The 24,030-nt window shown below is 37.3% G+C and overlaps 1 protein-coding gene across 2 annotated transcripts in view; it reads right to left on the bottom strand.

Annotated features, from left to right (window-relative positions):
* Positions 1 to 14,307: 14,307 nt before the first annotated feature.
* COMMD10 (COMM domain containing 10) overlaps positions 14,308 to 24,030 on the bottom strand; it is a 107,108-nt gene continuing 97,385 nt past the window's right edge. For both annotated transcript variants that reach the window (XM_068175659.1, XM_068175656.1), the window contains 2 exons: positions 15,632 to 15,691; positions 14,308 to 15,014 (listed from right to left, as the gene is read on the bottom strand). In XM_068175659.1, coding sequence (XP_068031760.1) covers positions 14,976 to 15,014; positions 15,632 to 15,691 — 99 coding nt within the window. In that variant the 3' untranslated portion in view covers positions 14,308 to 14,975. The remainder of the gene's footprint in view (positions 15,015 to 15,631; positions 15,692 to 24,030) is intronic.

The following is a 24,030-nucleotide window of genomic DNA, read 5'->3' as shown; positions in this document are numbered from 1 at the left end:
GCTGAGAGGTGCAATTTTACTGACATTGCACATCAGCCCCTCTCCAGGAAAAAAAGTTTTCAAAAAATAGATTGATAGGAGAAAAAAAGCCTTTTGGAAGAAGTCCTGCACTTTTTCACCTGCATTCCTAACTTAACTTCTTTCTACATATTAGGTTTACACAGAGGTAAGAGATAAGAGTGAGAAGAAATAGAGCTGTTATTCCTCCCATTAAAGGTAAGCGTAAGTAGTTATGCAAGCACCCTACAGATTGCTGGTTAAATGTACAGTGACTAACCAGATATCACAGCAAGGAGTCTTTACTTCCAGACACCACATCTGCTGAACACTGCAGACTTATCTTACACTGGTCTATAAAACAGGTAACTGCCTTTCAGATTCCCTCTGAGGACGAGCATGTTCCATCAGTGCAGGTACCTGGAAATAAAGTCTGGTGGGGACTTCAGTCACTTCTGCTGGAGATTTCTCTTTTGCCTTGCAATCTTGAAATAGGTGGCTTCTAAGTCGCTGTCTAATGTGGGCAAAAATATGGCATGGAGATATATAAACACAGCCACTGGAAGTCTGAAACATCTAAAGGTTTTCTTCTTGAAGTACATTTTAGAGATATACTTAAAAGTCTTCTGATAGCTGACACACACCTTAGTTATTCTTTGCCATGTTTATGGTCCAGACAGAAATGATGACAGTGCTAGTTTTGGAAATAATAGGTATAGGAGTCACTTTAAGAGTGAGCTCTGTGGCAATTCTTAGCATGACAAGATCCTGATGAATAGCACCCAGCTGAAGTTTAGCAGTCAGAGCTTTTGCTTCTGCCACTTCCCTCCTGGAAGCTTGACAAATAAGCAGTCTCAGTGCAAACCAGAATTATTTCTGTTCACAGGAGAGTAGTACCCACAGGCCCCTTTCAGAATCTGGACTGCCTTACTCTGTCATTGTATAAAAAATTCTACTCCAAAAGTTAAAGAAAGTATAAAAAGTCAGATACAAGTCAGATAAAATCAAGTGCAAATAAAAACTGCTTCATGCAGAATCCTGAATCCTGCATGACTGACTAGCTAGATAAGAAAAGAAAATAGAAATTGTTTTAAAATTACTTACAAAGTAGTAGAAGGTGAGGCCAGTAGAGGAGCAGAAGAAGAATAGAAATGATTTTTATTTGTTCAAAGTTCTAAATTACTAATTTGTCACCACTGGTCTCCAAAAATTTGTGATCTTAAACCATTATTTTAGCTAAAATAATATTATTGTTTCAACATCTTCCAGACTGCCAAGACTAAGTGAACCCTACATCAACACAACAGAGGAAACAATTTCAGAAGAGGGCTCTTATTACATTGCAATAATGAGAAACATCCTCATGGCTCACTGCAGGCCTATTCAGAGCTACCTTTGCTTACTTCTGCTTCTGTCTACACAACTCTGCTGAGAAGCAAAATATATTAACCTGTGTTGTTCTTCTGCAGCTACTTCAGCACCCCACCTAGCCTAGGTATCTCTGCATATGACTGCTTTGTCCTGCCTGTGTTCCCATTTTTCATTTTCATTTGCTGTGGAACTGACATTGGATATCTCTTCCTCAAGAAATCCTATGTGGCAGCACCCCAGGTTCCCTGATGAGGACAAAACTGGATTCAGAAGACATAAAAAACACTATTAAAAATAGACTCTACATAACAAATCTGGATCCCAACTGAATTTAAGGGCCATAATCTTATTATTCATATTTTAACAATGTAAATTCTTACACAATTATTTATTTTTACTATCACAATTAACTACATCTTTAGTATTCAAGGAGGGGTATGATTATAAAACAGAAGTCTTGGGAAGTGAGTGCTATTCCTTTCAGACATCCACTCTCCAAAAACCAGCCTGCTTGGTTGTTTTCCCTTGAATAGATTATCTATATTAAAAGATGTAACAAAACACACAAACACTTTGTTTCCCTTTCAATTTAGGCTCAATTTTAGCTAATGAGGCAGACACTGAAGCTGTACTTTGAATACCTGGCTTTTATGGATCAAAGAATAAAAACTGCCTGGTATGTGAATATTATTCCTGTCAGAAAATAGATCCTTTTCTTTTTTACTTAAATTACTAGACACCACCATCACATACTGACTTTTTAAGGTTTTTAAAATGGGTTAAGATAACTCCACAGATGAAGGTTGGTGGAATTCAAAGAAGCAAATAATTTTTCATCAGCCTCCTGCTTCCTGACCATTTAACTTTCTAGACCCAACAGGGGATATGAGCAAGTACTCCCTCTATTTAAGCTGATGTAATACCTTTAGAAGGGATCTTAACTGAAGCACTAGACAGCATTCTGTAATAGTTTAGCTCCTGTCTAATTTATTACTTTTCTGTCACCCTCTTAGATATTGCCAGATCCCTGAAACACTACAGTTCTTTTCACTTCATATATGTGACACTTGATAAATAATTTGATAGCACTTTGTGGTGAAATGAACTCCACTCAAATAAAATTTCTCTATCCTCCCACCTCTGAGCCTGGTCCCAACTCCAAATCAGCAACAGACCCCAAGGACTAAGGTTATGAATTCGTATCAATTTGAAAACCTATAAAAAACAATTTAATGGAGCACAAGAAACTACCTTGTTCTTCAGAAAAAGAACCTTGTCCTTGAGTACCTTGTCCTTCAGAATAAGACAGAAGCGCCAAAGTACTTTCACACACTCCTGAAGCATAAAAGCTATCCCTCTGGGACATCGCATCAGAGGGATGCTTCTTGGCTACCTTCAAACTTCATCAGCAAGGCCATATTCTGTAGTGCTGTCTGCAAGTTGTGAGTAACCATGTGTCTACAAATTCAAGATTCAGTTTCATCCTTTGACTTCATTTCAGGTCTTTGCAACAAGGAGAGGCAAAAATCTTTGGGACTGAAATGCCATGTCGCTTTGGCTTAGTTCAAGCAGCCTTTGGCCTCTCTTTTATGAGAAACTCCCTATCACTTTATATCTCACTAAAAGTTTTCACAGCCTGAAGATGTCTCTCGGGAAAAAGGTGAATTAAGAGATATCTTTAGCTTTGGGGGTGGCACATTTAAAGCAATTCTTCTTCTACAGACTGTCAGAGTAACAGAGCAGTACTAGAGGAATAAGTATAGTCTAACATCTAATACTTAGGATCCTGCAAAAATAGAGCAAACTTCCTAACAATGAGATCAAAGTTAAGAATAAAGGTTGCATAAATAGTAACACCAAAACCTGGTAAAAAGGCCCCAAACAAACAAACAAGGAAGAAAAAAAAGAGTCACACACAGAAACAAGGACTCACAACACAGAACAAAACAAAGACACAACAAAGAGAAATGAGGATAGGAAAAAACTCCAGTTATACTGTCTGGATGCTAAAAATACTAGATAAGAGAAATAGTTGGGTGAATAAAGGAGGACATACTCACCCACCTCACACTTTCCAGCAAAGCAAGAAATCAGTGCCCAAGAGCTGAGATTAACATGGACCTGAGAAAAAATCTGATTTGCATCTTGATCCTTATCTACAACAGAGAACTGGGAAACCAGGAAACCTTGGAAGACTACCTAGGAATTTAATCCTTAGAGATCTCTCACACTATGTGTTCCTGAAAAATAATTCCGATAGAAAATAAGAACTATCTCTGTAAGTGAGTAATCAGAGAACAAGACAAATTGAAGACAAACTTGGGGCTGGCATAAAGAATGTACTAAATTATATGCCTTGACTGAGAGAAATTTAGTATCAGAAGCTCTCCATGAGGAGGAAGAACAAGTAGGTGTCAGAGAGCAATCTGAGAAATGGTGACTTGGGAATGGAATTTACCTACAGAATAAACACAGGCTTTTAGTAGGGGTTTAAGCAGGAGTCACAGTACTGTAGTCCACATGGCAGAATGATGCCAGAAGGAGCTGAGCCCCACCTGCTTACTCAGCTCTCCCGTTTCCACAGCCATCAAGCCCTAAATCCAGCTTCTGAAGTGCCACCAACAGGTCATTTGCCACACAGAATGGAGCAGCACTGACCCATTGAAACCCCAGCAACTACTACACACATCTATATGGTGAATATGGATATAGGTGGCTATGGGTGAAGTCTGGGGAAAAAAAAAAGAACTGTGAAAAGTGGAGGGGGCAAAGATGCAAAGAATGATAAAGTCAGAGCTGATGGGGTAAGAACAAGCTGCTGAAGTGCCCCTAAAAATTTACTATAAATGAGTCACCCATTTCCAAATGCCAAAATGACTGTGTCCAAAAAACTGTTCATTAAGTGTCAAGTAAACACTGAGATCACTGAGCTTTTCCAATATTTTCCCAGGAACAAACTGACCATAAAATTGCTAAATACTTCTGCAAATGGTTAATTCAATACAGATGTATCCCTCTGCAGCAGCATGATGAACCAAGACATATCTGTGTATGTGTATGTACATAGCCCTGAGTTCATCTGTCTCTGAGATTAAGGAAATGGAGGGAAACAAGGAGTGAACAGACTTTGTCTGGGTGGCATTCATATCCCAAGGAACACATTCATACCTGATTTTGTGACTTTAGGATACAACTGCACTCAATACATCAAAAAATAGTTTCATATCTTCTGCCTTTCTAAGCATGGAAATGGGATGTGAGTTAAGTTGAGAGTTGACATCCTGATGACAGGTAAGAGTAGACAAAATTTGAAATAACTTCTGCAAAATGCTTCCATCCAGCCTAGCCACAAAACTAGGCTCAGTTACACTGGAGGGAACCTCTGGGCTCTGCTCCCATTCAGCTAAGGATTTGCTGAAACTGAGAAAGGCAACAGAAGAGCTGGGCTAACTTAGCACACATTAAAATGGAATCAAAGGTCTGAATGTAGGCCTTTTAGGACTGAAGTGCTGGGGGTAGTGGCAAAGCATCCCTAGGACATGTTTTCCATTAGAAATTGGAGACAAACTGCATGAAAGACAGTCTTGAGCTCTTAAGCTCACCTTAAGAGACATGTGTCAAGGGAAACTAGTGAGGGACTAAATGTAACTTTGTGCCCTCTGCAGTCACACCAATAGGTTTGCAAATATGCACAGGGAGTCATATCAGAGTTCAATAATGCTTGCAAGCACAGTGACAAAGTGACAATCCAATTGTGTGGATGTGGACTTTAGACAGTTTTATTTGGCAGCATTTCCAAGGATCTCTGTATTTTTTGAGCTCATCCTTTTTGCTGCCTATGTTTCTGAGTGCCACTCTTTCTTTCACTTAGAGCAATAAATATTTTCAGATTTTAGATGCGAATACACGCAGACCAGGAATATGGTGGTCTGATGAGAAGCTATTAGATCCTTTGCAGCCTAGTCCATTAGAATATTTCAATTCACTTCCGTATGCTTTTTCTTCAGAGTTGTTTGTATCCTAAAACTAAAGATGTCCTGTGTACTTATCATTTGCTGATAAGAAAACCATCAGTCTTACAAGCTGAGCAGCTAGTATTTATGTATACCTTGGTTTTGATCATGAACTATATCTTTCAGCAGGAAATTAAAATCTCCTCTGGAAGAGTATCAAACCCATGCTTACAAAACCCATCAATGGAAAATATAGCTGCTGTCGTTTTGGAGTTTTTAACATGACCATGTCATATTAATCACCTCTGAAGTAAAGGAATTACTCATAATTGTTTTCCATTACCTTGTGTTTGCTTTTTCAGCATTGCAAAAATGCATGGGCCAGGACCATAGATCATAAATCTCATCAGACTTGTAGACAAGATTCTGAGTGGTTTTTGGCATGCTATGTTTCACGCTGCCCTTCTGATTATAAAAATGTTTCAAATACTGGTATTTCTGAAACATCAATGTTTTCAACCTTCTGTACTTTTGAACGTAATGCTCCCATCATTCCTTATAGATAGTAAAATGAATTTATAAGGCTATTGCACATTGTCTCAGACATTCTCAGACCTATTTACTTTTCAATGAAGTGAATGAAAACCACTGTGTACTCACATAAACAGACTGTATTTAGAGATAACAGAAAGATCATCTTGCTAATGCAGCAAAACATCTGTAGAGTAAAAGTTTACACAATCATGTAAAGAAGCAAGGGAAACATTAGTTTTGTAGCAGGACTGATTATCTAATAAAGGTGGATTAGCTATGTGCCCCATGTGTCCAAATATCTAGCGATGTTTCCCTTCCCTTCCCTTCCCTTCCCTTCCCTTCCCTTCCCTTCCCTTCCCTTCCCTTCCCTTCCCTTCCCTTCCCTTCCCTTCCCTTCCCTTCCCTTCCCCTTCCCCTTCCCCTTCCCCTTCCCCTTCCCCTTCCCCTTCCCCTTCCCCTTCCCCTTCCCCTTCCCCTTCTCCTTTCCCTCCCAGAACTTGCCTTCCCTTCCCGGAACTTCTCTTTCCAGAACTTCCCAGAACTTCCCAGAACTTCCCAGAACTTCCCAGAACTTCCCTTCCCCTGCCCCTTCCCTTTCCCTTTCCTGAACTTTCCTTTCTTGTATTTTACTGTTTTCTGATCTTCTTGGTTGTTTAGCTGGTTTATTTCACCACTTCCCCATATCACCAGTAGTGACCTGTAGTGTCACTGTGATGAATAGTGCAATTTTATACAGTATAATCTATTTGTGAATGATTTTTATTGACTTTAAGATTTGTACTAAGTCCTTCAAAAGTGCACACCAGCAGAGAACTGTTGACAGAAAAATGGCAACTCCTGACCCTTCTTTTGAAAAGTTGACAGAGTACATATGTAGCAAATTGGGAAAGAACATGGCAAAACATTAATTTAAACTTAAAGAGCGTAGAAAAAGTTGTGAGCAAAACCAGTTAACTCAGTGAGTTAAGGTAAAATCAGTAAAAGATAGAATCTAGCAGCAAAGAGGTCAAAGAGTAAACTGGTGAGTTTGGAGGAAAGTTTTCACAAAATCCAAAGGAGAACCAGAATTCCAGTTCATGATTTAGTGGGATGCATAATTTTTATTACTGGGGCTTATAACTGTCCTCAGAGATCATGTTTATGAAATCTGATGGATTAAAAACTAGTGACTACAGACAGGTATCTGCATTTTTCAGATAATGTGCTTTTAGCATGATGCATAACTGTGGGATTTCAGCTAAATTGTACCTGGGGAGAGGCATGGACAACCATTCAATTTATACTAAGCTAATCTAAATCTATGGAAATCAACTAGTTGTTTTTTTTGGTTTTTTTTTTTCTCCAAGCAGGCTCTTCCTAGAAGACAAAATGTCTTAGAGGCTGTCACAGTTGTGTTTTCCTGTTCTTCCTCATCCTTATGTCCCTATACCAGGGGATTACTGCTGCACTGTATTCCCAGACTGGGTAAAAAACCAGCTTTTAAATACAGGAGAAATATAAGCAGAAAGGGAGAAATAAGGAGAAAATATTATGCAAAGAAATCTGTAGAATCTTTAATTGGTCACCAAGTCATCAGAAGTCTTCTGAAAAGATGTGTGCGTATATATATATATATATATATATATATATATATATATATATATAATGTGCATACATATATATTGATAGCCAAGAGGTAGATAAGAAGATAGTGATAAGAAGATCCCTTGTATCTTTTTATGCAAGAGATATGGTTGCTTTATCTGGAGGTTGACAGAACTCTCAAGGGCTGAATTTTCAAGGAGTAATACCTTGGATGCAGAAGTGGGCTAACATGGCAGCTGAATGATCTGTCTGATTTGATACCACCAAAATCACTTGACTGAAGATAGTTATGACAATGGGGCTACTCTGGCAAGTAAAAAGTACAGTCATGTCTGCAGCCTGGGTTTGATTTAGGCATGGCTTGAAATGCAGAATAAGGTACCAAGTTCATGCTTTGTGACCTTGCACACATGGAATAAGGTTGATTAATAGGAGGTTTCCTTTCTTCCAACATGCTGAAATCATTACACCACAGGGATTCGACCTCTTGCTCAGATAATTTTACACATTCATATGCAGACCCATCTGGAAGGAACTCAAGGGTAGATTTTATTCATCCAACATAGTAGTTAAAGCATGAACTTTGCTCCCAGCAGCAGAATAAGCACCACCTTTGGCTTCTCTTTCATATTGAGTATTTCAACTAAATATTAATTTAAAACTTCTCTATTCTCAGACAGAAGATGGATCTTAAAACTTACCAACTTCAGTGCTGAGAGAGACACTCACCCACCCAAAACCTTTTCTATCGACCCTAGCAAACACAGCCTGTTCAGATAGAAAGACACTAAGATTAATTGAGATGCTTTGCATTTCCATTTGGGTGTTGTTTGCAGAAGCAGTTAAGAGCAGTACTGCCCAGCAGTGCTTGAGGTCATTCAGGACCTCGTATCTTCTGTCCTGACACAGAGAGGAGTGCCCAGACTGTCCTTCTTTTGACTACAGACCTAAAGGAGTCAATCAGTAGTCTGCCAAACAGATTTTAATGGGTAGATGCAGAGGTGACATTTGACAGGATATGGGGAGATGCAGCTCATTTGCAGGACGACATTAAAAGCACTCCAAGTCACTTACTGGGTACTGCAATGAGGATTACACACAGTCTGTGCTGCCCCAAGTAAGACCTGAGAAAACTTCTCACTTCAAGCATCCTCAGTGACATACTATGTTCTCTTGCTTAAAAGAGACTCTGCTATGCTTATTTGTGTCCTTTTTGGCTCTTAATATACATTTTAACTAGGGTGTTTTTTTTATTATACCTTATTTATATCTTTTTATATTTATGTATCTTATTATATCTTTATTATATCTTTTTTTTTATTACTATCAGATTACCTAAGAAACTGGGATCACAGCCATTCATCTTGTCAGACAGTGAGTGAACACAGCTCTGAAGGTATCAGCTCACACTTATAGGCTTCATTTTTTCTACATTTATCTGACGTACTTCACTTCTGTTGCCCTAAATCCAATTCCAAGGATATTTTAGTTTGCTGCAATCCATAAGAATGATAGGGGAAACAATGATAATTTTATTCAAGTAGGCAGTTTGGCTGCAAAGAATAAATTTTTATCATTGATTAGTTGAACACAGAGTTTGTTCCAGAAATGGTCAAATAGTGAATAATACCCCTGAAAGGGATTATTCTGAAAGGCTGGTCTTGTTTGACTTCTCTTCTCATACAGATCTTTTCTGGACATTTCTCAAAGTGAGTTTCAAATTTAGGATGATGAGAAAACCTCAACAAAAGCTTGTAGGTAGGATACTACCTGGAATTGTACTGAACACTGACCTGAGAGAGGAGTAGGGATCCTCTTGGGAGCATAGATGAAGCAAAAGATCCTTTTCTGTTCTTGAAGCATGTGGTGCCTCTCTCCAGGCTGTGTATGAGCTAGAAGTAGCAAGAATTTGCTAGGAATTAGAAGAGCAGAAGATGATGGAGTTCTATCATCGCAAGGCTTGGCTCCTGACAGAGGTATCAGGGATTCGTCTGATGTGCAAAGCACTACTCTGACCTCATTCCTTACAGGGAGGAGATCTGGGCAGAACTGCAGCTTGCATGAAGAAAATATTCTCATCCTTACCAGAGTAAAAAGCTAACAACACGTAGTCTGGCTTAAGTTTTTTTCCAATGCAGTCAGCTTTCCTGATGTTATCCAGGAAAGAGGTAGTGACAACTCAACTAACTGGCAGTCTGAGGTGAAAACAAAGCCGCAGAGCGGCTTGGAGGAGTGCAAGGAACAGGAGACGTGGTCCTTTCTTCAGTCCCTGGGCTTCACTGACCTCACTGACATTCATTCTCTGCTGCCAGCAAGGATATTGGCTATGACAAACACTTTGAAATTAGAAAAAAATACAAGAATGTAAATATTATTTTAAATGCTTACTACACAATTAACTGCATAATTTCTTAAATCAAATTGATTTTTTCTTTTTTTAACAAAGAAGCATTTCTTAACCCTGAAAGCAGAAAAACAGACAAGTGCATGACAGAAAAAAATCATGTTCTCATGCTGCCCAAGAAATGCAATTTATTAAAAAGCTGCCCTACCTACTGAAACCATGGATAAGAACTAAATTAAATAAAGGCAGCTCACCCATATGCAGAGCTCTTCATATTAACCCTTGTGGGATGATCCTTCCAACACAGTGCAGATGTGAGGAATCTCCTTAGCACTGTCCAGAGAGTGCTGCTTCCTCCTCCCTTCCCTTGTCCTGAATGACCAGAGGGTGAATTCCAAAAGAGTTAATCTGCCACTCCAGTGTGTCTAGTCCCAGCACGAGTATTCCACAGCTGCCTATGCTGGCCTCTGTGGATCTGCACAGCCATCTCAGAGACAGGTACTACATGCATCCACATTTTCCTGAATGTATGTTTTATATTACCATAAAGGGGCAATTAATGTTTAACACCAATGAAAAGAAGTTAAAAGTGCTCTAAAAATGCGATCATCTTATTAGAACAGCTGGACAAGACAGTTATGCTTCCAGCATGTGTAGGACTCCAAACTGCCTTCCTGTAATTTTAATAATCAGAGAAAACATTGGATAACCATGAAATGTATTTGGACTTCAATAGAAAAAAGACTAATCCCTCTAAGAGAGAGGGGCTTCCTGGATGCATAGCTGAACACAGATGAACACTATCTGATTTGTAACATTACTCATTTTCATTGGTCAAATAAGCTATAAAAGCTTGTAACACAAAACGCTATGATACTTATTTACTGGTCAACAGACATTATTAAGCTTTGTCATTATTTTACCATAATGTAAGAGAATTCATAATCCTTGAAGATATGATATGCCAATTCAGCCAAGCAATGAAATGTTACTGATGATGCTGGAATCATCATCATGGAATCAAGAATTTGAGAATATGAACAAGTGTGAAGGGGCGCTTATACTATTTTATAACAATAACCACTTTTCTTCCTTTGACCAAGGTAAGAATTAGCATGTCAGTAAATTCTTCATGCTTTGAAAGAACAAGACTTCAGAGCCCTTAAAATCAGACTGTAGAAATGAAGTTGCAGGTCATTACTCAAAATTTATGTGTCAGCAAACCCAGAAATTAAAGGAGAATTTGAAAGCCTCCTCTGGAGAGCCAAACCAGGTTTGGCAGTTAGTCAAAATCTGAGAGAGAAAAGCTGTATTTGTCCAATTATGTATTTTATTTCAACAAAAATAGAATACAAAAACTTAAAGACATTCTTTATTTGCTTAAAAAATAGGAATTACATGTCTGAGTCTGAACTGGACAAAGATAATCTAATTCATTTGTACTCAACAAGCATTAATGTGCCCTTAATGTTGGTTTTGCTCAGTGATGTACAACTGGTTGCTCTTCACCAGTAATTTGGTGTTTTTGAGGCAGTTTGAGAACTGGCTTTCCCTTATGTCCAGAACTCCAAATCTTCACATGAAAATATTACTGATGCTTGTTACACCTGAATTAAAAGATTTCCTTCTTTTGCCAACAGTCCATTTGAGGCAGATTTTGACATTACAGTTTTGAAAGAAGTACAGTCACAGAAAACACTGTCTTTAATGTCTGAACAAAGATGAATCAAATATTTTTTAAATGCACTGAAAGATCTGAAAGAAGATTTAGTTATTCTTACTCATTCCAATTTCCAGTTTTAGAGTTCAATAAATCTCTGCAAATATCTTCCTTCAACAGTACGTGAAGCCTTGGTAATTTTAAATCTGGATCATGTCCAAGAAGTATAACAGGCCAGTATGATAGGATCCTGAACTGGAAAGGGCATGGGATGCATCCCTTTTGTTTTCTGCAATAAAAAAAATTAAAATTTTTTCTCTGGGCTATTCAAAATAGCATTGAGACTCACTGTTCTGTTTTTGACCAGTGCCCATAACCAAAGCTTGAACACCTTCAGAATGCACAGACCTGTCTAGGCTCTCACACCAGCCTGGTGTGGTCATTCTGTGTAGTCTACATGCTGCCTTCCTCCCAGAAGTGTTTTTCTTTCTGCCACCCCTAAGGCACTGGGCTGAGTCCCTGCTTCAGGCAGATCTACCCACACATGACCCAGTCTCTGCCAGTGCTTATTTTTCCTCTTGTTCACTGACACTTCTGAGACACCAGGACTTTATATAAACCAAGCAGAGACAGCTTCTCTCAGGAGAAGAATAATCTTCCCCTCTCGAAGTCCACTCACACCCAGAGAGAAGCAACCAGGACAAAAGCCTTATTTTCTGCAAGACCTAAAAAAACCCCACAAAGTCTTCTGCTCTTTCTCAGCCAATTTTCTCTCCTTAGTCAGTAGCACTTAAATTTAAGTGGCAGTGTTCTTCTCTAAGATGGTACAAGTTATGACCTTGCTCCATAACAATGTACAATCCCAAAGCTTCCCATTACAAATAGAAAAGTCTTTTTAAACTAAATGTTTATTTCTCAGCAGTCCTTGACTAAAGGTAACCACTGTACTTCTCACAATAAAGCTTTTGACACTAAGAATTCAGTACAGTTAGTAAAAAATAAAGGGCAGCCACTGTAAAGAAATCATAAATCTTATCAGCCATCTGCAAACAAGGATAAACATTAAATAAATTTTACAAAATTACTGCAAACTGAGGCATTTTCTTCCCTTTCAACATAATTTTATGATTTTTAAACTATTTCCTATTAAAGCTAGATTTAAAATCTGTATTTCATTATCCCACAGTTTCATCTTGGTCAACTTTGCACCAAGGTTGGCAGTTCTGGGTTAGTTTGAAATACTAGATGCAGTTATACAACTGGCTAGTTTCCATAGCTAATTCTGCTTTACTCCAATTCCCCTGTTTTCCTATCACTCTTCTGTAAGGTTTTCTTCCCCTCTGCCTAATATTTTCTTTGTATATATACTTTTGTCATCTTTTCCAGTGTTTCTGCTCTCTTCCTGGTATTTTCCAACACCTGAATTCCATCCTTGGGAATATCCATTTCTCTACCCTCTCCTTCATTTTTCTTGTGCCCCATTTCTTCCCACTCTGACTTCTTTTTCTAAGATGTGCGTGCTGATTTGTTCAATGCCTCTTGCTCTCCAAACTCCAGCCTTCACCTCCTCCTCCAGGATTCATCAATCACTGCCTACATTCACAAAGACAACTGAAACCCCTCACACAACTGCCTCAGTATGTCCTGTATCCACTCCTGTATCCACATAGGAAAGTCTGAACTCACTGACTTATGATCTGACTTCCAGAACATAAGCTCTGGAAACTCTGAGGAAAGGCTCAAGAGCAGTGTTCTTGCACAAAGCATACTGTGCCACAAGACTGGCAGAGAAGACATGCCATGCAGAAGGGGATTCCCCCAGCTGCACTAACTACAAAGCACTGCTACTGTCAGCAAGCAGAAGGAATGGTGGAGATGTGTCCACCTGCAGACATGCACCAGTCTATGCAGGGTGAGATGAGCAAGCTGCCAAGCTCTTGTTAAACAGCCAGACCGACTAGGTGACATCTGTATCGCCAGAAGATATGGCACGTGTGCCAGGGGCTTATGACACGACATGATTCTGGCAACCAGCCTCCCAAGCTATAGTGGATAGCTGAGGATATTCTGCCTGGCAATGGTGACTTATTTCTTCATCCACGTGACTCATTTCTTTTTCTACAGTAACAGTGATACTGTACCAGAGCAGTAGAGTATCATTTGGCATTTCCTTTAAGAGCTAAGAATGATGGTAAATGTGTGTTTTCTCTTCAGTGCCCTTTACTCACACATAGGCTGGTAACGTCTTTATCATCTAAATCTAGTAATTTTCAGCTTGGACAACTTGTGTAAACCTTATTGTATTCTAGAGTTGACAGCAACAAAGCAACAAAAAGGCACAAAAAAGCAACAAAGTGGGAAATCTGGCACAGGAGGACCTAAACTATTCAGGAGAACCAGCTATTCAAATCATACATTTTGGTTGTATTTATATCTACAGTCATGAGCAAATAAAATACAGAAGGAAACTGTAGACTGGTGTTAACCATCTCTGATGTAGACATCAGGAAGAAAAAAATTCTTAAATCTCTGAACAGGCAAATTTCCTCTCATCTTCTATAGGCCCGGTCATATACTGTGTATCAAGAAGTTGCCTGTCAACAAATGGCAACAAACAAGAATGAAGACAACTTTCACCTTTCTCCTGCTGCTCATGAATCATCTGGAACTAATGGGTGAAAGTATGACTAAGAAGGCCTTTAGTCACTATACTTCAATTTTTCCTGTTCAGTGTAAAAAAGCTGATGGTAAAAAGAGCATGAGGAAGAATCAACACAGCTTTCAGAAATCTGTCAGATCATTTCAGTATTTTTTGTTTTGTACTCTGAGATTTCTCCCCTCAGTTATACACCACATTTCTTAGATTCATTAGTGGGCATGCAGTGCTAAGAAGCCATGTTTATTTTTAGTGCCAAGAGTAAACACTGAAATCAGAGACATTGTTGATTATTTCTAAGAAAAAAATCCTACCAAACCAAAACAGAACAAAGATAATGAAATGAAGTGTGACTAGCTTCAAAACAAACTTTCAAAATTCTGAATTTGACAAATCTGCAAGAAGCATTACCAATTGTGTGAACATTATTTTAAAAGGATAGAGATTTTATTAGCCGTGTATTTTCTTACAACTTCTATAATTATGTCTACAAGAAAGGGTTTTTTTACAGGTCTCTCACTAACATGCAAATTTCTACCAGAACCAAGTAATATGCATAACAGAATGAAAAAAAAAAAAACTTCTGAAGCAGGGTAGCATTATGTGGGGGGAAGGGGGTGGGCAGGGTATTTCCCCACTGTAAGTAAAGAGGACATTTTTCACAGCTGCTAAGCATACAAGAGAAAGTCCATTAGAATCTTCAGACCCTTGACACAGACTCTTGGCTAATGGTACTGGTCTGAAAAGCAGATAAGCCACATAATTTTACAAGAAGCAACCCGCTGAATCCTTCAGGAAATGCAGCTTGGCAATCTATCTTCAATTCAAAATAATGAGGTGGCAGGAGCGTGATGGAGAAATAAGTCTTCAAAAACATCACGTAAGGGAATCCAGCTGTGCTTGTATAGTTTCCAGCTATTTAAAGGAAAGAAAAAGAGAGAAAAAAACCTCCACTCATAAAGTGTTGTTTAGAAACGTGCAAACAGAAATATCCAATATCTTCAACTATGCATACCAAATATATTTGCATACCAATATAAAATTCCTGTACTCATGAATATTTGTTTTTACATGAAGCTATTAGAATTCATTGCTGCAGTTTAAATATTCAAATTATAAAGAAACAGTTGTCTAAATATTACCTCTTCAGCATGCACAGATGTTTTTCTGTGAATTTCCAATGCATAATAACAAGGAAAAAAAAAAATAAGAGTTCATTTTGCTGGATTAGGAGCCTAGCATCTTGACACAAAGATGCTGTTTCCAGAGAGATCCCCACTGTCAATCATCAGCTACATCTCCTGACCTAACTGCCAGGTACACTTACAGTGACCCAATCCCTGCCTATTCCAAAGCTGAATGCACAGGCTCTTCTTGAAAATGGTTTATGTGATCAAAGGAATCCGACGGCCTTAATTTAAATTGGATCCCTTTTTTCCAGTTTTATTAGATTGAATTCATATAGGCAACACTTCCTGCTGAGCAGCATAAGATGTTTACAAAGAAACTATAGTATTGTAAAATATACAGACCTTGTTGTAGAACTCAAATAGCTCCTGATGGCTAAATTCTACAAACACCTTCTTCAGGTTCTGTAAAGAAGAAAGAAAAAAAAAATTAAAAATTAAGGAATAAGCATACTTCTTTTCTCTTTCTCGCTTATTTTCTTTTTTCTTTTCTTTTTTCTTTTCTTTTTTCTTTTATTTCCCTTTCCTTTCCTTTCCTTTCCTTTCCTTTCCTTTCCTTTCCTTTCCTTTCCTTTCCTTTCCTTTCCTTTCCTTTCCTTTCCTTTCCTTTCCTTTCCTTTCCTTTCCTTTCCTTTCCTTTCCTTTCCTTTCCTTTCCTTTCCTTTCCTTTCCTTTCCTTTCCTTTCCTTTCCTTTCCTTTCCTTTCCTTTCCTTTCCCTTCCCTTCCCTTCCTTTCCCTTCCTTTCCTTTCCTTTCTTTCTCTTTTCAACATCGACTCCATTAAATCAGAATATGAGATTAAGCTATAAGAAAGATTATGATTAGTTTCCTTCTATTTACTACAATGTTCCTCATACATGTATATTTCATTTAAGTTAAGAATTCAAATCTACCAGTACATTTATTCTCCTCCTGTGAAGAACAGTAATAAAATAATCTATGTAAAGAATTCAGTTACCTTATTTTTAAATCAGACTAAAATGAAAGATTACATTCATCTTTCTCAGCAGTCCGTCTAAGATTTGGTAAATACCATTTCATAGGGATGAAGTCAGTAGTGTATTTGATTGAACTGGCACAGCTATTAATGTACTGCAAAGGCACAGAGCTGATATTTCCATTCATTAATTTAACAATTCCAATCTTAGCATGCTGACACTGCTACAGGCATCCATGCAGATTCAGCCCAAGATAACAATTAACACAACAGCTTCAAAGCAGTGTTTAAGCACTTGAAAAACCCACAAAATAACACAGCTGATGAAAACTGCTGTAGATAAAACAGACGGTGGTAATAATCCTCTGCACGCATGTGCTGATGTCTGTGAAGATGGGGATTAAATTAAAACTTCTGTCCTGCTTAACTTTCTTGGAGCCTGCTACCTTAAATCACATTGCAGATCTATCCATGCAGTTCCTAGCCTTATTCCTTCTATTTCACTTTGTGACTTTATTTCTTTAAAAGTAAATTTCTATTTCTGCATATTCTCTTTGTTTTTCTTAGACTTTTCAAGGCTTGGAGGCATTTCTGATGATAAAAGCTGCACTACCATGAACAATAACAAGGCTCTGTGAAAGGTGAATCTCTGGACATCTCTACTCACAAAATAATATCAGCTGAAATAATGTACACACACCACATTTCTTTAACTGGTAGCAACTTCATGTACCACTTGGGTCAATAGAAAAACACTTGTTTATCCTCTCAGCTTAAATGAGCAAGGACACTTCTGCATACAGACGAGGCTGAGAGCCAGATTCTGTGTACTCAAAGCAATGCAAGTCTCAAGTTATGCCAAATAATGTCACCGAATTTGGCGCACCAAATGCATAAGACCAGCAGAAGCCCTGGGAACACAGTATAGGTAGTGCCTGGTGCCTGCTCCTCAAAAGGAGCTGTAACAGACACAGGAAAGAGATAAAATAACTGGGGCCAGCCTGTCTGGTGCAATTCCTCCTTCTCGCTCTGCAGAAAGAAGGATCCCTTCCAACAATTTCAGGACAGCTACAAAAGCCTAGAAAAGGACCAGTGATTTGCATGAGAGACCAATCTTCCCCCTCTGGGAAGGAACAATGCAATACTGTGAATTGTATGGTGAACACAAAATAAAAGTACCAGGACAGCAGTTTTCTTTGCCATGACTCCAGCTGATCCTCCCTCCAAAGAGCATAATGCCATCACAGGGAAGTAAAAGCATTTTTAAAGGCTTTCTAACAGCTAAGAAACAAAAAAGAAAGCAAACAAGGTTTTTTTCACAAGAGAAAGTGGGTAGAGGAAAGAAGAAAGATACACTAATAGGAAAGGGATCTACCATTTCAGCTGAGATGTTTGCTTGCATTAGGATTTTTGCAAAATCCTAGAAGGATTTTGGCAATTGAATGGAAGGAATCAGAACTGCAAAAAGGAGTTTCAGCAAAAGGAAGATAACTTGTATCTTAGAAGTTTAACAGTCACAATTAATACCTAGGATCATTTATTGAATGATTTCTGGAAGGACAGTCTGCTGCATTTTGATATGACAGTTTTGCAATGCCTCCAGAGAGGGGCAGAGAATGACCTCTGACCATCAGATATTATTTCTCCAATCTCCATGTCTCATTCAAGTTGGGCATCTTCTAGTACTACTTCACATCAGCAAGCACAATCAATTCTCTCTATCTCTCATTGCTAGTCTTTCATATTTTCTAACTACATTAGTTACTGTTAGTTAGAAGATACAGTATGCAAATGAAACAAAGTGTAGACGCTTGAATTCAGATTCTCTTTACACTTAAAAAAACCCCACTCTGCTTTATGAACAGGATGAGATCTCTCTTCCCATTATTATTTAATAATCATACTCTGATAACTAGGACAAATTTATGTTGGATTGTGGCAGGCAAATGTCTGTGGAGATCTAAAATAAAGCATGTCATGGATGCTAGGCTGTCTTTCTGATCTGGGGTGAGAGTAGGATTGTCAATGGGAGAGAGGTGTAACAATCTTGTATGAAATATGTTGTTTATCTGCACTTAATCATCTGTTAAAACACATTTGTTTGTATGTGTAAAAACCTGGTACATCTACTACACCACTTCAACAGAGACTGGTGTAGAAAAAAACCCATGCAGAAGTATGGCACCAGTTAAAAATGTTACTTTACTATATTAAATTTCTCACTAGCATGTGTCCATTAAGGATGGTGACAAATTATCATTATTATGTGGTCAGGAGTTCCTATACAAATTATAAAAACATTGTATCATAACTAGATCCCTACAAAAAAAACCCTATTTCTCAAGTGGCTGATGGGGTCCCATTTTTTAGATGAGATATCCATTATCTACTTATTTGCTTTATTCTTTGTGAATATAAACAAGTGCAATTAAAACTGTGTGCCACAGGACTAGGTTACCATCCAGTTCTTCAATTACTCAGTAAAATTATCTTAAAAATGACTGTATAGATAGAATATTGCTAAACCCCCAGAACAGGCAAACTCCTAATATACTTAGTGGAATTTTACTCAGATAAGCATACAAAATTACAAAACCCAATAATATTTCAACCATAACTAAAACACAGAATGAAAAAAATCACTTTCAGCTTACTTACTTAATTAAATGTCACTGTGTGCAGACAAAGCCTCATCCTATTTATGAAAAGTACAGCAAAGCTGACTTCTTTTATCTGCACATACAAGTTTTCAGATGTTGCCTCTGATCTAGTATGCGTTTCCCAGACATAAATAAGAAAACCACAATTTGTTGGATGTCTAACTTCTTTTTTTCAGATGCATCATTCCTCTTTCCTCTTTCCTTATAAATATCTTCCCATCCCTCACCTTCACACTACTCTCCCCATCTTTTTTGGCATCTCATTTTTTCTTTCTTTTTATCATCTTCATGTGAAAGAAATCTAAATTGAGCAACCAGAAAACTAAACTGAATTTATTCCCATTGTCACACTTTGTCAGTCCAACAGTTTTTCTAATTACATCCCAAATTTTGCTGCTGTGCCAGTATTAATTCCTAGCTCCTACTTTTAAGAGTTTTAGCCTTGAGTGTGACAGTTTCATAGCATCAGAGAAACATAGCTGAACACGCTATTCTTATGAAGACAAAGAAATCTCTAAAGTACCAAACTTTCATTATTTGGGCTGCTTTAAAACAAGGAGACAGGCTTTTTGTCTGATACAATATCCATGAAGGGTGGCAGGGACAGCACTGGAGCAATATGCTCAATGAGTGTAGCTAAAGAGTATGTACAGCACATTAGCTAAACAAAGCTGCTGTTTAGTTCAGTATGTTCATCTATTGTAAAACATGACAAAGCATTGCATTTTCTACCAGAAAGGTATGTGTGAATTGCAGGTGTCACCAAGAAAAATCTTTATATCACTCTGAATTCACTGCAAGGAACACGGTAATAAGCTTTCTGAAATGTGTGGTATAACATGTTTGACCATGTATCACTAATGAATGTATTTTAAGTGTAAAAATTAGATTTTAGTGCCATTTTGCCTTCATACATCTAGATGAAATCTGAGTGCCATTTTGCCTTCATACATCTAGATGAAATCTGATTTCATTCCACCTTTTCTCTCACCCCAGGGTTGTATCAATTTACAACTTACAGCCTCCTGAGAACTGTGAAATTCTAGTAAGTTTAACTGATTAGGGTTGTTTTCTACCCTTAAGTATCTTCTCACTTACTGTCTGCTATTATTTTAAAAAACGTAACATCTTCATCAGTGTCTAAAACCAAATTTCCCTTGGGGTGGAAGGGGGGTGGGGAAGAGGAAAGATAAATGAGAGGAAAATGAAGATAAAACCTTTGTATTCACAATCAATATTATTATGTTATCCTAACCCAAACAGCCATTCTGAATGTCTGGCTAATTCTACAAAATAGCAACAGTCTTTTAATATACACTTAGCTTGTGACCACCACCAAACAGGCAAATTTTTTAGGTGAACATGATCATCAGCATAAAATTATGAAGATACAAATATACAGGATATGTAAGAGTCTCCAATTTCCCATTATCTTGGCTAACTATTTGAAACGCAAATACCTTCTTGCTGCAAAACATTTCTGTGGAAACCAAGCAAAAATTGTCTCCTTAAAATTCTTCAGAAAGCAGAGGCAAATTTCTGGTTATAAACAAAGGATTGGGTTTTGCTTTTAGGGGGTGGTTGGTTGTTTGTTTGGTTGGTTGGTTTTACAGTGGGGATGTTTATTGTAGTGGTTTGTTGGTTTTTTTTTTTAATGCAGTGCTCTAAATATTCATATTTTAAGGGGCTACTGTGAAAAGCCTTATTACTAATGACAGAGTTTTGCAACCTTACATACTAGACAGCTATAACACACTTCTAAGTCCCCAACCCCATATGTAAGCATAGAGTAATGCACAAGAAGTTATAAATAAAAGCTAAATTTCTGGTTTAAGTCTAACTTGGATACAAAAAAACTGATACTACTGTACTCAACTGCAAAGCTATAACTACTTAAATGACTTTGAACAAATAAATGCTAAGTATTTTGAAGCAAATGGAGAGATAAGCTGAATAATATATTTATAAGCTAAATGTCTACTGGTAATGATAATGTTCTCTGACTGAGCACATGTAAAAAAATACAGTATATTCAGCAAAGCTTTTTAATAGTAACTAAATGAAATAACATACATCCCAGTCTTCATATTCTAATATAACCTTTAATATTATCTTGAGCCACATCTCCATTAGGTTTGAAAGAAGAATATTTTCACACTTGGTATCCATTCTCCAATTTATTCCTATTAGATATCCTTAAAATCTCAAATATAACATAATTATATGGGTAACTAAGTTAATCAGTTTATGGACAAATTAAGCTTCATTCCTAAACAGACCCCAGTTGATTTTTACTAGCCTACATTTCCCTCTGGACCTATCATTTTTTGTGCTACATTAATTCAGACTTCCTTTAAACTTGCTTGGACCCCAGAGAACTGTGCCTTCACCTAGGCACTTACAACTTACAGCCCTTCTTCTACTTGTATCTCAAAGAATTTATAAAAAAAATTTCTGCTGCTTGGTCAGGAAGATCAATTTTAAGAGCATATGTGTTAAAACAGACCAGCATCTCTTAGAAGCACACCTGTTTGTTAACTCTCTGCAAATAGGAGACATTAATTAAAACTTCTTCGTACTCTTACAGCTGTAGATGGATGTCATTCAGCTCAGGGATTCAGCAAAACACTGGGAGTTAAATACAGACTAATGTATTCCTAATTAAACTTCTTTCACATCATCAAAAAATATGACCTTCAAACTTCATTCTTTTTCCAAGCTTATCTCCATTTGCAATACCAAATTACTATTTTTGTAGAGAAAAAAAATCGTGTTTTATAACTGAATTACATGCATTTAAAGTTTCAGCATGTAACTGTTATAAAATGTAAGAGACTAACCCACTCTTCCTGACCAACATATTAACATCTAGTTCATAAACGTACTGCGTTCTACCTTTCAAAGTTGCATTTCTTTTTCATATAAGCTTAAGAAATTCAAATTCTTTGTGGATTCAGGGAGATCAAGATCTGCATAGTACTAAAGATGTCTTTCCCTCTCTTTGCAATCTATATGTAAGCATCCTAACCAAAGGTCTGTGTTGATTCCTGAATCTAACCAATGTGCTACTGGGATTTATGGAGATACAGTTAAATCTTGAATCTCACTCCAGCAGATTCAGGATCATTTAAATATGTTTGCATGGAATGAATAAACATGTTTGCAAGAATGAATTTATTGTCCAATCTGGTAATAGGGCAACAGATTCTGCAGGCATTTGGAGACCTAGAGAAGACCTGATGTACTTCCAAACTGCAGTTAAGAATTGTCAGTCACTACCATTTTCATTAATCCTGTTCCTCTCCATCCTCACAAAAATATCCACTGCTGGCTGAATGAACTGATGCAAAACTATAGACAGGAAATGGGACACAACTACTAAAAAGACAACATAGGCTGGGAAGATCACAGAACATTAGAGGCGGACAGGTCCCTTTTTTCACAGTACATAAGAAAAAATGATTTTAAAACAGAGAGAATTATCTGAGGAAAAAACTCCCAAAACTACAGTTTTCACCTCAGTACATTGTGTCAGAGTAAATACCATCTTGCTAAAGAAAAGAGAGATTGAAAAGCCTTTTTTCCCAATAGCTGTATCCAAGCAAAGTGTTCCTAGCAATTTACATTCCTATAAGTACCATCATTATACTGGTTAGCCTTTCAATGATACTTTTGCATGGAAAACCTCTAAAAACCATAAATCTAGAGATGAGGGCTGACACTTCTGTGCAGAGTATGTTAAATACACTTTTAGAAAAACATCACAGTGAACAAACATGCTTTTTGGAGAAATGGGTGGTAGATATGTATCAGTGTATGCCTATAATTTAAAAGCATGTGTTTTATATTGATACTTCCCTGTATGTTGCAGGTACAGAAAATGGCTCATAGAAGATCTATTGAAAGGCTGACTTGCTTTATGTCAGTTCTGTATTTTTATTTACCTTCACATGCCCTTCTTTGATGATAACTATACACACTGCACAAGCTCCTGATTTGATTCCTCACTAGAGTCCACATGGATTCAGTCACTACAAGCAACAAGCCTCCATCCACATGAATGTTGTTATATTTTCAGGATTCAATAGCAAATAATGCATAATTTCCAAAAACAGCATATCCAACAAAACATGCGTTTAAAAATCAGTTTATTCACTGAAAGGCTGCCACAAATACAGGTCACAGATTAATCTGAGGAACACAGGTCCTAATAATTATTTTCTTGTTTCACCTCTCACATAATTTTGCAAATTCTATTGTACTCCAAATACTGCAGAAAGCTCTCAGAAGAAGCAGTCTTACTAAATATTTGAAAAGGAAACCCACAAAAAAAAAAAAAAAAAAAAAAAAAAAAAAAAAAAAAAAACAAAAAAACAAACCAAACCAAAAAACCCCCACCCAAACAGCCATTCTTCCTATTAAATTTCACTATATCAAGTTTGGAAAAAAGAATTCACAGGAAATCATACACACCCTAATTGTTGCATACTGCTTATACTGTCTGTAAAGATCAAAATACAACTTTCTTCTTTAATCAGAACTATACTGTGATAAGTGGTTTTATTCCTCAGAAGAAATTAAATTCTTATCTTTCCCATTTTGGTACATCTCACTTGTCACAGAACTTATGACATTTAAAAAATTAAGTTCAGGAACACTGCAAGGAAAACCAGGCAGTTGTGATTCTGTGTTTCTTTTATTTCCACTGGGGCTAGCATGTATAAATCTTCAAAGCCATGAAGACCAGGGACTTCACATTTCCTTTCTAAAGATAGCTCACATCAAAATTGACACAACAGTCTTATATTCACCTTAAATGATAAGGAAATCACTTTTCTTCTTCCTATTGTATTCACAGATAACCTCTGCTGAAGAAATGGAAAGCCTAGGCATTCAGGCACCAGAAATGCTTTCAAGCTTTTCTGACCTCACATGTTCACCAGATTTGACCACAGCTGATGCCATTTTGATTGATTGATGCCTATTAAATTTTAAGAACTATATATCAAAAAGATGTCATGTAGCTATAGTTGTGAAATATTTTCATTACTGCGATCAGAATTTAATCAAATTCTAGGAAACTAACAGAACTGAGTATAAATATTAAGTGACCAGTATTGTCATCCACCAATTTAAGATTATGAGCT

Source organism: Anomalospiza imberbis, chromosome Z (genome assembly GCF_031753505.1).
Source record: "Anomalospiza imberbis isolate Cuckoo-Finch-1a 21T00152 chromosome Z, ASM3175350v1, whole genome shotgun sequence".
NCBI classification, from domain to species: Eukaryota; Metazoa; Chordata; class Aves; order Passeriformes; family Viduidae; genus Anomalospiza; species Anomalospiza imberbis.
Note: the sequence above shows the minus strand (reverse complement) of the source record. Positions and strands in the feature narration are given on the sequence as shown.